The sequence below is a fragment of the Lontra canadensis genome, unplaced genomic scaffold (assembly GCF_010015895.1).
Source record: "Lontra canadensis isolate GAN:19392208 unplaced genomic scaffold, GSC_riverotter_1.0 scaffold1, whole genome shotgun sequence".
NCBI classification, from domain to species: Eukaryota; Metazoa; Chordata; class Mammalia; order Carnivora; family Mustelidae; genus Lontra; species Lontra canadensis.
The window spans coordinates 11,515,951-11,530,914 of record NW_022630995.1 but is presented as its reverse complement, the minus strand read 5'-3'; the positions used below and the strand labels follow the sequence as shown (position 1 = coordinate 11,530,914).

General features: G+C 33.6%; 1 protein-coding gene across 1 annotated transcript; it reads left to right on the top strand.

The window, feature by feature from the left end:
• The first annotated feature begins 919 nt into the window (after positions 1-919).
• Positions 920-14,734, top strand: PRR27 (proline rich 27). Its single transcript, XM_032863888.1, has 6 exons — positions 920-957; positions 5,877-6,007; positions 7,444-7,467; positions 8,889-8,912; positions 10,736-11,212; positions 14,649-14,734. Exons 2-5 carry the CDS (start codon positions 5,960-5,962, stop codon positions 11,210-11,212), a joined length of 573 nt encoding a protein of 190 aa, XP_032719779.1. The 5' UTR covers positions 920-957; positions 5,877-5,959; the 3' UTR covers positions 14,649-14,734.
• Positions 14,735-14,964: the final 230 nt, after the last annotated feature.

The following is a 14,964-nucleotide window of genomic DNA, read 5'->3' as shown; positions in this document are numbered from 1 at the left end:
TCTCATAATGGATAACCTTGAACACTACTAATTATATTTCCCAACCACAGCTGAGTTGGCAAACTATGCAGCCATCAACCTACCATCTTTCTGATTTATTCATGCTCATAATGTGCCACAGCCTCAATCCCAAAGTTTACCAGAGCCCTCAATCCTCCTCTCAGTTCACATTGTCCCACTGAAGAAAGGAGTCAGACATTGAGAATATAAATCTTCCAAGGCCTCCTATTAATGGTATTTAACAAATGAAGAAACACAAAGAGCAAATGAGTGGGTATATGCATGTATTATAAGGGAAAACTCTAAGGGGATGAACACATCCAAAGAAGACAGAGGGAAGGGAAGTTAAGGGAAAGTAGAGCTGAGGTCAGAAAGGAGGGATAAATATGAAGGTTGTTGAGCTTAGAAATTTGTGTTATGCATTTGGTTGTGATGGGAAGATCCTGGAGCGGTGGGGCTGTTCACAGGAGAGTGACATTGTAAGAGGTGTGTCTTTGGTGAAAATATTTGAAAACTGAAGACTTTTTCTTTCACTTCATAGAATATTCCAATCCTTTTTGCCCTTCCATTATCTTCCATTCTATTCAATCCCCCTTAGCATCATTTCCTTTTTTATTCAGGTTGAACATTAAAGGGTTTTTTTTGTTTGTTTGTTTTCAGAAGGAAGTAACATATGACATATACTTTGAAAGGGTGGAACAAGAAGAAGCTGAGAGAAGTTTTCTTTGTTTTCATAGAACACTGCATCCCTTAACACTCTGATTGAATTCCATTCTCTCTGTTCCCTATCAGGAACTCCCTTTCTTACACAGCCCAGACTTTATCCTTGACTATTTCAAATATTATCCTCATACTACATAGAACTCTTCTGCATCTCTGCACTGAATCCTGTCGGGAAAACCCCCAACCATGAACTCAGTGTCCGCCGCCACTCCATCCAAGCAGCTGAATCTTAAAGTAAGTTAATTTTCTGAATTTTTGTCACCAAAGTGTGTTTATCAAACACTGTCTTGTTGGCATTAGAGTTAGCTGCCTTCCTCAACACTCCTTATACGTTCAGTTAATCCTACAAAAACCACAACCTCTCTATTTTGTAGATTAAATAGTCTTGAGTCTATCAAGCCCAAACACTATCCACCACTACTATAATACTTCAATAACTTGATAAATCTCAACATAACTTAATTGTCTCCTTCAAGTTTCAAATAAACTTTTTGTCAAAGCTAATAGCTCTTTTGATGCTTTTAAAAATTTTCTCTGTAATCTCTCCTTTTTAATAGATTGTGGTAAAAGTAATAATGATGATTATAATACATGAAACTAAGCAGTTATGTGCAGGGTAATTTATATACTTGCCTAAATTAACCTTATAATTATTACATTAATAATAATGATTAATACTATACCTTACAGGTGAGGAAACTGTATTAGAAAATGAATAAGTTGCCCCCAGGTGCACGATTCTACTTGGACCTATTAATATTTCCTTTTTGGTAATTTTTATAATTCTTTCTTTAGCTATTTCTTCTAGGTATTTCACATGGACATCTCTTCTTTACACAAACATTGATATTTTCTAGGACTCTGACCTCAGCCACTTCTTTTTAACTATACATATTTTTCCTATATGATCTTATCCACTTTAATCATTTTAATTGCCACATACAATTAGCCAATTAAAATCAGCTCCTAATTCTCTGGATTCAACTCTGTAACTGCTGTCCCTCAAATAAGATGGGTGAGCCAAACTGAGTTCTGAATATTTCCATATTTGTTGACTTCCCAAATGAAAATGTGAACAATATGAGGAGCAATGTGTACGCATTGCTAGTAGTCAAAACATTATCCCTAGTAGTCAAAATATTATCCAGTATTCATGAATTCACAGGTTATTCCATATATTCCAGACTTAATATTTTATTATAGTAAATTAAACTGGAGCATAGCAGCTATCACGGCTACTTTTTGAGATCAGTAAGTAATTTTCAAGGCTTTGTCAGAGTCAATCTCTCCAGATTCAAATTAATTTCATTGATAATTAGAAAAGATTTTAAAAATATTAAAGTAGGAAAACATTACAAAAATATGGCTATTGCTTGCATACTTATGGAAGCAATACTTTGTAGTACATCTTTATTGAGTATTTCTCTTGTAAGTTAAAAACCTTGACAATTCCAGGAGTGTAGCTGCAGTAACAAAGGAAAAGGCACCCTATTTCCATTACTTCAAAAGCACAGGATGTGTTCTTATCCATCACTATGCTAAAATCACCTACTGTCTGTGGAGTATTATATTGTACATAACAAAAGAAAGCTACTGTTATGCTCATTTTTCAGGTCCATTCTTTCCAACTGTCAAATACATTCCACAGGTTTCCTATACAGTTGAATCAAAAAAGTAACGAACTTAATAATACCCAGTTTTTTTAGTATAACAATCTGAAGTAAGGGGGTAATTAAATTTACACCTTTTTAACTTCTTCATTCACAAAAGAAGTACTACCTTTGGAGTTTTAAATTCCAAAGACCTTACTTTAATGTTGTCCTCAATTACCTTTTACCCACTGGTTGCTTTTCTCATATTCTCTAGGCTCTAAAATAGTACTAAGTGACTAAGTGAATGATCAAGAGAAGAAGAAAAGAAGAATGGGAGGAAAGAAGGAGGGAAGGAGGGAAGGAAGGAGAGAATGAAGGAGGGAAGGAAGGGAGGGACGGAGGGAGGGAGGAAGGAAATAGATCTTCAAATTCTCTGGTTCTTTCCCAGGCTACACTGAGTCTACTGATGAGCCAAATCAATTTATATTTATAGCCAAATGAGTCAAATTGATAGGTTTTTATTTTTTTTTTAGATATCATGCTGATTTATTTCAAAACAAAGGAGGTAACATTAAATTAAAGACTTCCTATAAATACCCCTAGAGGAAAGGGAGTGAGGCATAGTGTCCAGAGCAAGACCAGATCTACAGCCATTAGTTTCCATGCTGGAAACAAGGTGTCCTCCCCACAACCCTGATATAAAAATGTTTCCATTTGTAAAAGACACTCCCCTAAGTCGCAGTTAGACAGACTTTCATAGATTGCCTATAAATGTGTATTTACATCCTCTCCTGGTTTGCGAAGTTAGTAACACAGGGTGTTGTTTAAATCTAATCCACCACAAGTCTGAATGATCACTTCAAGACTACACAAGAGAAGACTCATAATGGGAATTTTTTTTTTTTTAATAACTAGGTTCAGAATGAACTCAGGAGTTCACATAAACTGTAAAAGTTTCTACTCAGGTACTCTCATGTTCTTCTGAAGAACTGAGGAGTGGGGCAAGTCATCCCCTCTCCATCAAAGCTATTTGAAGGGGAAAAATAAAAAACTGAGGAAAAGGAGAAGGGAAAATCATTATTCGAATGAGATATCAATGCTTTTTTCCTTCTGGAGCATTCTAAAGTACTAAATCACAAGTGATATGTGAATAGATAAACTGAGACAGTGAGACAAGGGAGAAAAGATTTTTAAATATTGCTAAATCTGGGATTTTTCCATTCTCAAATGATTTTTTTGGAACTCTAAAATTATAATTGAGTTATCCTTTGTTGGCTGTTAATTATTCCAATAGGAACTCTTTATCTTTTTATATTCTTCGTGAAGAAGAAATACTTATTCATCTTTAATAGAATTGCTAATGCATAAGAGCTTCATTAAATTAATAGTCACAGTAAGACAAAAGTCAAATTAAGTAAAATTGTGCTTCTTGAATTATCTATCATATAATAATTTAAGCTGGTATTATTTGAACTAGTTACATAGAATTTCTGCTCAAAGCACACTAAATAAAAGGTGAATGTGCATTTTCTCACATAGTTTCTTTTATCTATATTTATCTATGTTTTGGGGCCATTACATATAATCAAATTGATAGGTTCCCAAAATAATAGTAGGATAAGGGGAGAGGTCTTCTAAATTATTCAAGTGCCATATAGTAGACAATTAACAGACAACATAATATGTATTTGAAAATCTGGCTCCATCCAATTAAATCCTCCTATTTCAGAAACCCAGATAAGGCTAACAGGAATGATTTTAGAGAGATCAATAAATACATCAGTTAACTTTATATTGTTAATCTTTAGGTCACATGTGCTGTACAGTGAAGTACAGGCTAATTTAAAAATAACTGATCTATACTGAAGAATAAGATATTATCTTCTTTAGGTATAAATTCATACTTTTGTTTAACCAATTAACATTTTTATTTTCTTTCTACTAAAATGTTAAAATATACCAAAGAGAAATTTTAGCACTATAGACGATTTTAGGAGATTTGTTTGATTGCTTAATTTTTTCCTCTTTTGTTCATGATATGACTCATTCTAAAAGGATTTAAGACAGCTTGCAAAATAAGTAAAACGGAATTTTTTTTTAAATAATATAGATGTTTTGATAAGGGAAAAGCAAGGCTAGAGGAAATGATATAAAGTCGGAGATGCAGTAAGATTCCCAAATAAGGTGCCATAATGCCCTGTAGAGTTCTAAATATGGCTAAAAAATTTGACTCTGAAATTCCTGGGAGGCAAGAAACAAAAACAAGTGCAAAAACAAGAGATAAGTAATATCAACGCATCTAGGACATGAAAGTATATCCATAGCTCCAGAAAACCCTAGGTATTGGGACCTGTCAGGAATTTCTCCAGTGCTGTTTATAGGAAAAGAGAATGAGGCACAGTTCATTGTCCCATATATCTTTACAACTTAAAAACAATGGTAAAACCTATTGGTTTCTTGCTTTTGTAGTCTCTCAACAAAGAAACAGACATATAATACCAAAGAACATTATAGCAAAGACCATCCAATATGTGGTCAAACCATGTTAAACAGGTAAATAGATGATATAAAATTTAAAAAATATATATGTTTTGAGAAATGGATGGAGTATATAATTTCCTGTGCTACTCCCATGAATAGAATTTTGCATCCTAGGTCTTGTTATGAATAAGACACTAAAGCATTCATGATCTCATCAAAAACTTGCAAAGTTTCATGTTATTGGAATATATTTAGCATATAAGTAATACATTCTCACTTCACAAAAAAATATATACTATAGAGGATAAAATGAATTATGGAAATTATTTTAAAAATCAGACATCTTCTAATTAGAAGTGATCCACTAAATACTTTAGCTATATTTAACATCTGAATATTCATTTGACAATATATTATGAACCTGATATCATTATTAATAAAACACTTCTTGGCATTTATATTTTTCACATTTTGAGATATTAATGTTATAAAAGTGTCATGTATATATATATATTTTTAGTTAAAAGTGGAGATAATTTATGTTTGGGGGGAAGGGAGAAGACAATCAACTAGAGATTGGCTTTACTTTTTTTGAAGAAAATTTAGCCTAATCAAGACACACACCTGAATATAGGGCTGCCCCACCACTTTTCAGAGAGAGAGGGAAAATATGGATGATTAAGAACCTAAAGGTTTATGCCACAGCATACAGTGGCAGCAACATTAGGACTGGAAATTTTTCCAAGTTGTTGATACTAATCTCCTAATTATTCTTCAAAAAGAAAATCCTAATACAGCACCCACAGAATGGCTACTTTTAAGCAATTTTATTTCATAGTAAGCACTCCATGACAAATTAATTGCAAAAATGTATCCCTAGATAACTAAATGAGTTCACTCCCTCTTAAAGTTTAGTTAGAAGCCAACTGATCGTTGAAGGACATTTCAGAAAAGGGTAATTTTGTTTTAGCATCATTCCTATTAGGTAACAACAGTAGTTAATAGCATAGGGCCAAATTTACTATTGAGGGTGCTTCTAATCAGACTAACAAAACCATGCATTCTTTTGTCTCTCTCTAGGAGAAGAGAAATAACTAAGATATATATTGTATCTTTTCTGAAACAACCACTTTATAAAATTAGCCTTCATAAGCTCACTCAAAATGAAGCTTCTACTGTGGGCCTGCATCTTTTATGTTGCTTTTGCAAAGGTGAGTGAGGAAATAGACTTTAAGTTATAGCAATAGTATAACCATCGAACAATCATAGATAGGAATTCATGTTATTGACATAAGTTAGTATAGCACTGATAACAACAAAGCAGAGAGATATGTTAATGGGCATGAGGTTTGTTGTGCCAAACTTTTCAAAAGATATTTTAAAAAACAAAATAATAAAGTGTTATCTAAATGGCTAACCAGCAAGGAAAAGAGGTTAGTTCAAAAATGTAGTGGGCTAGAGGAGGACAAAGTTAGAGGCAGCCAGAATGCCATGTAGATTGTTTTTACAGAGTTTATATCTTCAAATTATAGAAAGCTGGGTTGGGCTTCCTCTGGCAGTGATGTTCCTTTGATAGAAGTGTTTAGGTAGAGTCACAGGAATACGTGGTTCAACGGACATAATGATTTTCAATGCAGCATAAGCAGATGCGACTCCAATGTAAGAGATAGCTGATGGAAAATTCTTAATTCTAGCCAATGAGTGTGCTAAATAGCCTCTTTTATAAAAGGAGAAAATTATGACATTTACCTCACAGAATGGTTTTGAGCATTAAATATTTATCCAAAGTGTTTACAGAGTATCTAGGACTCAATGCTACTTTGTATTATTAATATTATTATAATATTATATATACTTATATTATATAATATATAATATATAATATATATTTTTGTATTTGTATTATATATTATTACTTTGTATTATATATTATCATAATAATATTAATATTAATACTATTGCAATTATTGTTATGATCCTGGGAAAATTTCAAGGTACTTTTTTATATCTCCTAAAATTACCTGAAGTAAACTCTAATTCTTAAAATAGTAAATGATGAGTTTCTATACTATTTTTTATTCTTGTGCATAATCTGTGGTGAATTCATAAAATACATTGAAGCTTCATTGGAGAACAAGTGAATATATATATGATCCTTGTGCAAGTGTAAACAAGTGGCACTTATACGTGTACATGCACACACATACACACACACAGAATGCAAACAAAACTTGAGAGTGAAAGACAGCAGCAAAACCAAATATATGAATAACAGCCAGATGATCTTTCAGATTTCAGATTACAAACCCAAATCCTTCAGCAACAGTAAAACTTTCTAAGACAACTAATGAGGTCAAAAATATGGTTGATCTCAGGTGGAGCCCCAAGAGTCAGCTCCCTGCTCACCGGGGAGTCTGCTTCTCCTTCTCCCTCTGCTCCTTACCCCACCCCATACCCTCCCCCCTCCAGCTTGTGCGCATGGGCGCTCTCTCTCTCTCTCTTTCAAACAAATGAATAAAATCTTAAAAAAAAAAAAAGAAATAAACTATACTAATAAAACTGTACAAATTCTTCAGTAATATGGAAATCTGGGTACAGATGTTTTCAAATAAATAACCATAGTGAATTAATTTTTCCTTTGTTTTAGAAGCGTTTCCACTTCCCTGATGAGGTAAGACTCTTTTCATTACATATGAATGTATTTCTTTTTACCTTAAAGTGTATTTTAAAGTCTTTGATTCCTTTACACTGTAGCTTTGGGACTACTCTTGCTTTTAAAATATTAGTGCTATTAATCTATTCTTATTTGAAGAAAAATGTTTATGGAATACAAATGTAGAAAGGTTTTGAAAATAACTATTAAAATGAAAACAGTCTGAGATACTCTTTTTATTGTTTTGAATTTCTTATAAGAGTTAATATATTATTTATGAGAAACTAGGGATCTATGGTCACAATACAAGTCACTGACATTTGTCTCTGTGAACATTCTGAAACCTTTATCACTTGTGCAACATGCATCATAATGAAGGATGAAAATATGATGCAAAAGGAAACATTTTTAACTCAGCAATTCAGGAAACCAAACTAAATTGAAAAGAAATGTTATATATAATATTAAATTCTTTTTTCTTCCTTTTTTATTTGAGTATAATTGGCACACAATGTTATATTAGTTTCAGGTGTACAACATAGTGATTCACCTTCTCTATATGTTATGCTATGCTCACTACAGTTATATCTATAATCTGTCACTATGAAGTGCTATTATGATATCTTTGATTATATGCTCTACGTTGTGTCTTTTATTCCCATGATTTACTCATTCTATAAGTAGAAGTCTGTATCTCCCAATCCCCTTCACCTATTTTGCCCTCCTCCTACCCTCTTCCCTCTGGCAATGATCAGTTTGTCCTCTGCATTTAAAGATTTGATTCTACTTTTTGTTTATTCATTGCTTTGGTTTTATACAATGTTAAATTTTAATGAGGAAGCTGGACTGACTGGGAGACACAGTAACTAGGTCTTAATAAAGAAATCTTGTTTGTTCTTTCCAATACTTAGGATCCCAATATATAGCACATGGGACAGACAGCACATAGTAGGCACTCATCTTATACTTTTTAAAAATAAATCCACCAGGAAAAGGCTTAAAATATCCCAAATCCACTGAGGAACAATCTGCATTTATTGAGAATTTATTTTGTAAAGCCTTGTTTAGTCATGGGGTAATAAACACGAATGATGCTCTAATGTAAACATCTGGTATACATAAGCCAATTAAGCACTGTATGTGAAAGTTTACAAATAAACATGAATGAGAAATTTAATGATAGTGTAGAAACACTGGTACTAATAGAATATTAATATTGGCCATAGCATATCTATTTTGTAAGAATGTATTTAGAAAGCAGAAGAGTCCACGTGGTCATGGAAAACAAGGAAAACAACTATCACTTAAGGAAGAAAATTCCAAGTTGCTTGGACAGTTTTGTCAGTTATAGTCACTCTGAATATAGGTAGAGATCTAAAGAATGGTATTTTTCAGTGGCATGAAATTTAACACAAACATTATTTTCTTTGTTGTTTTAGAAAATTCTCTCATCTGGTGAAAAGGTAAAATATGTTCTTATTTATTTATATTTTAAGATACTAAAATGTAGTCTGTATTATTTTCTTTTTTAAATAGCATTTTCAAAAAATAGTATTTTCTATCTAATAATGTTAAATAATTCAGTATTACTTTTTTTTCCTTGAAAAGCTAAGTAAGTAATTTAGAAATGCATTCTTTGCGTGGTTATGATGGGTCATTAAAAATGCATGTATAAATATAAGCATATGTGTGTTTATATATCCTGTAATTTTCCTATTCATAGTGGCATCTTATCCAGTTTCACTGCCTGCACTTGAGATTAAATGCTTTAAACTGGAATGTAAAGTTACATATCACAGAAAAGTACTGTTGATAAAGGAGACAATATTTTCTAACAAATATGAAAAATGGATATATGTTCATAAATGGTATCTGCCATTGACAAATTAGCTTATAATATATGTAAAGAAAATGTCAATGGCCAGCATTAACATAAATACATAAGAAATATTAAACATAGCCTATAATATTTTAAAAATATTTATGTTACACACATTTAAGATTCTTTAAATTATAAGTGAGCTATGCACTGAATCAAAGAATCTAGGATCTTGATACATAAACTAATATATACCAAAACTGCATGAAAAATTTATGATAGGAAATAAAATTTTGTGGATGTGAGACCAAGAAATGTCTTAATTTTCTGTAAATTCCTACATAATTTTGTGACCTTGGACCTCCCCGCCAGCCTCACATACATGTAACAGACAAATCTGGGGCAATTGAAGTTTGTAGAGGTCCTTCTACAGAAAGAAACCATTTGAAATTTAATAGTGAATGCATGAGCAACATTTATGATCTCTCATTTAAAACACAAACAGGGGGTGCCTGGGTGGCTCAGTGGGTTAAGCCTCTGCCTTCAGCTCTGGTCACGGTCTCAGGGTCCTGGGATCGAGCCCCACATTGGGCTCTCTGTTCAGCGGGGAGCCTGCTTCTCCCTCTCTCTCTCTGCCTGCCTCTCTACCTACTTGTGATCTCTCTCTGTCAAATAAATAAATAAAATCTTTAAAAAAAAAAAAACACACACACACAAACAGCACAGGGAAAATTAAATGTGAAAAGCCAGGGATAGATACGGTAAAATGCTTGCCACATTAAGTCCAGCTAACATCCTTCACCACACAGTTACAATTTTTTTTCTTGTGATGTCAACTTTTAAGATCTACTGTCTTAAGAACATTCAAATATACAAAATGGTATGAACTATACTCAATTATATCTCAATTTTTTTTTTTTTAAAGCCAGCGCTCACTCCTCCACATCCAGTCTGGTTTCCTTCCTAATAACAGTTAGAGATGCTTGACCTTGATGAGCGGACTAGGATGTTATAGGATGGGAGAGGAGATTAAAAGGGTGCATGAAAGAGGTATATCTAAATGAATGCTTTAGTGGGGCCCTTAAGATGTCTGCAGGCACTAAAAGCAGTGGGTTCGGCAGAGGGTACAGAGAAGGAAGCCTGGAAATACCAAGTCTGTACTGGGCACACACTTTCCTTCTATTTTCTCCTAGACTAAGCTGGTATATTGTTCAGTTTATAAGACTCTGATTTGCCTTAACACAAAATATTTCTCCCAAAATTGAGATTTATTCGATATTCAAGAAATTATTAGTTTCTATCACAAAAATTATGGAAATATATTAGCCTTAAGAAAGAGACTAAATTGGAATTCTCATCAAAAAAATCTTCACTCCCTGTATAGCATCATGGTCATAACTTGGGTAATATATAGATAACGTAGGTATAAACAATCAACTTTAACTGACTTCTTTGCTTCTCCTTTAGGATTACAGTGGCAATCATTACCCTCTTAACCCATCTCTGAATATTCCTTATCCCTCATCAGACAATAATTTTGCTCCTCCTTTTCATCCTTCAGGGAATGAAATCCCCAATTACCGTGGGAATCCTGACCCTGATTCAGGGGGACCCTCATATCCCTGGATTCTCAGTTCTCCCGGAGCTCTCCCCTACCACAGTCCTAGTTTTCCTGTAACTACTTGGCTGTCCTCCTCCTCTCCTCCTACTCCTCCTCAGAAATCTTCCCTCTTTGCCCTTCCCTCAAGTACACTTGGAGGACCTTTTTTCCCAGACAGTGCTCCCATGCCTAAACCGGCTGAACCTTACATAGCCACACCTCTTGTAGCTGTACCTACTACACCTCCCGACCCAAAGCTTATTGCCCTTGAGCCTGGGCCCTTAGAGCCTGATGACGCCGAGCCTGTGGCTTCAGAACACCAGCCTTCTACTTCCCTGGATTAGGTGGGTTGCCTAAACTTTTTTCCCATAATGCACGGAATTTGTAGGAGAGAAAAGAAACTGAATCTCCCCATAAGGAAACAAGTATCACTTAAACATTTTGAACAGCTTTATGAAGATTCAATTGGCATACAGCAAACTATAGGTACTGAAAAGGTTTGCCATGGTAAGTTTTAACATATCTATATACCAATGCGGGGGGGAATCCCACTCTCCTCTTTCTCCTATCCCTAATCCATTTTCTGTCCTTACAGATTGGCTCACATTTTCTAGAATTGCATGTAAACAAAATAATACTGTAAATACTTCTCCATGTCTGCCTTCTTTCACTCAGCATAATTATTTTGAAATTTGTCCATGTAGTTAAGTATATAGTAGTTGTCTTGTCTTTTTTTTTCAAAGTAGCATTTCATGATAAGACTGTATCATTCACTATATATATATATATATATATATATATATATATATATGACCCATTCATCTATTAGTAAACATTTTAATTTCCAAATTCGATGCTACTGATTTATTTCCATTTATTTATCTATTTGTTAATGCATACTGTACTGGTTAAAACCTCCAGGTCAGCATTAAATAGAAGTGATAAAATAGACATCACTGCCTTGTTTCCGATATTAGGGGAAAACATTGTTTTTCCCATATACACTTGTTCATGGGCTTTATTTTACAATGGCATTAATTAGGTTACAATCTTGTTAAGACTTTCAAGCCGTAACAAAGAAACATTTTTATCTAAGGCTCCTTTTTCCCATTACGGAGATCAAACCATTCTGAGTAGTCAAGTTTATGCCCTGTGAATTTTGAGATTTTTCACTCTTACGAGATCAAAAAGTTTTCCCTGTCCTCTATGAGTACCAGATATTGTTCCATTTTGTCTTTCAGTGGTTCTTTAAACCAGGCTTCAGGTGATATCATCATATAAATAATCCATACTCAGTTGAAAATATGAGGGTAACCTCTTTAGATCTTTGTATCTTTATCTTTGTCCCTCTCTTACCTCTCTGATGCTCTGCTCTGTGAATTTCAGCTACCTTGTCTTCCTGGACTCCTAGCTCCATTTCCCTTCACGAAGGCCTGGAAATTCTCCAGGCAGTAAGCTAGGACAATCATAGGGTTCATTTTATTTTCTTCCTTTCTCTTAGGGATCACTGTCCTTCACTGCTTAACACTCAGATCTCAAGAACCTGCCGCTTCTCCCATGTTTGGTATATTTTTAAAAATCTCTTCCAAGTAAAAGAGTAAAACCACTTTCTGTTACTCATCTTGACCTGAAGTATAGTGTTTTGTTTTTTTTTTAATGATCATTCTTTAAAAAATCTTCAAGAAGCAACTATTCCTTAAGTTTTAGTAGATGTAGTCCAAGCAATGGACTATTTTATAAAAGGGAAAGTGGGATTCCCAACTACATGGAAGAAACTCTGAATTCAGGGCACAGACTGAAAAGAAATGGGAGCTTAAATCCACCAGTGAAAATTTTGCAGTAGGCCGCCACTAATGGAATGCTCTGGCAATCGTTTCCTCCATGGAGGTACCGATTTTCTTCCAGTCCCTTTGTTCCTGATAAAGATAGGGATCAAGTTAAAGGGTTGTCTGAAACTGCTCCAGAGAAGTCTAAAGCGCAGGCCTTATTCTACAAGACCCCACACATTAACACTTTCATTCAGCAGGTTCCTCTGATTCAAAGCACTTTCCATCTACAGCCTATGCTGTGGCTCACATGGGGGCAGAGGGAAAATGTTGGAAAGTATGGATAAAAAAAGGGGACTTGATTAAGAAAAAAGGGGAGGGGAGCTTGAAAACGCTGCTAAATACTTGGACTTTTTCCTTAGCCAAAGGAATTTATCAAGGATCTTCCTTGAGAAGAATGATTTGACCAGTTCTCCATTTTCAAAAGCTAAATATGGTGGCGATCTAGAGTATTCTAAATATGAGTTACAAAGAGGTCACCAGGATACAACTTCCAAGAGAATAAAGATTATTCAAGAAAGATAGGCCCACTATTATGAAATGAAGTACATTTTATCATGCACGAAAGACCTTTTTGTTTTTAGGTAAAGAAATGACATTTTCTAGAAAAGAGAGTACCAATCCTTTATTTCTGTAAGTCATACATGATACTGAGATTTAAAAATCACACATTAAATAGACTAAATCTCATCATGTGAAACCACCATGGAATATATTTTTACTACATGAAAACAAGAAAGGGGGGTGTGGAGAAGCATTGGTCTTGTGTCCTCGAGCTTCTGCAATTATAAACTTATGTCCTGTGTAAGGAACTCAGGAACTGAGTAGTTTTTCCTTAAACTGATCCAAAATGATTATGATGAATATTCTAAAATAATAGTGGTTGATGAAAGGAAGAAACTTCCATAGGAGGTATAGGGATTGAATTGTGGATGAGAGGAACCATTGCTAAAGCTGGCACAGATCTTTCTCTATTATAACTATTCAGCTTCCCTTACCCCACACCAAGAGCCACTGCCTCAGAAAACATGAACAAAAATCTCCCAGTCCCTAACTCTTGCCCCCACAAATGTGTCTTCCATCCTCTGTTATACATTAGCCTGAGAAGAAAGGCATTGGTCAAAAAGCTCATTTGTGCTCATTCCACCTGAGCTCATCTGAACAAAATATTTGGTTACTCATTCCTCACTCCTTCATCCTTTCCCAAAGTGGTTCCAATTTTACTGTTATAAAATTGGACAGGAAAAATGGCAAGGGCTTATTTTACTTTATTTCACAAGCCAAATCAGAATTTCTGTTGAGGTAGAATTGAAAATCAAATGTGAGGGCAGTTAATATCATTGGTGATGTCTCTTAATAACAGTTAATGTCAAGGCAATTAAAAAGCTTTAAATTTTAATGTTGCCATATTCTTTGGTTTTTTACTTATTTTACTATTATATTAGATCAAAAGGTATTGGTTGGTAAATTAGTTGAAGATATTACATAAATTTAATAATTTCATATTTTCAGTAAGCATTTATGTTTAGTTTCTTACTATATTAAGTACTTAATTCATAATAAGTAACAGAAGAAATGTGCCACTTTTCCAGAAAAGTCTCTTAAGGTAGAGAAGGAATTTTATTTTACATCATTCAGTATCAGAAGATTGTGTTGATCTGGACCGAAGGCCCTCACACAAAGGAATCCTATATAATGTATACATGCACGCAAATAAGGCATAATATTGAATAACAATGCATTTTAAAATAAATTGTTACAAGACTACATGCATCGTATATACAAGAAGATAGAAGAAAACGAATCTCTTAAACGTGCATCTTAATCATAGTATAGATTTGTAGGTAAACTTTTAAAATAATCCTTTAACATTAAAATCACAAAACAATATTTTGCTATAAATGTAATTTTATTCTATTATATAAAACTAATTATGTTATTTTCCTTTTTCCAGATGCTGTTGAACACATCAATGAAATCTACAAAAACTTTTGGAAAGTCTTTTCCAAAGACTTTCATTCTGTTATATTAAAAACACTATTCTCCTATATTGATCAGCTTGTGGTTTTTTTCATCAGACTTCATTTACACAGAAATGATATTAATGTTTTACTTTTTCCATTCAAAATTTTAAAAAGGCTATTTCCTAAATATGTAACTAATTGTCAGAGATTTAAACATATGATGGCAATATGTGTCTTTCTTTTGAATAAACACTATTCAAAAAAAAAAAAAAACCCAGCACAAATAGAATTTTTTAATGGTTTGTT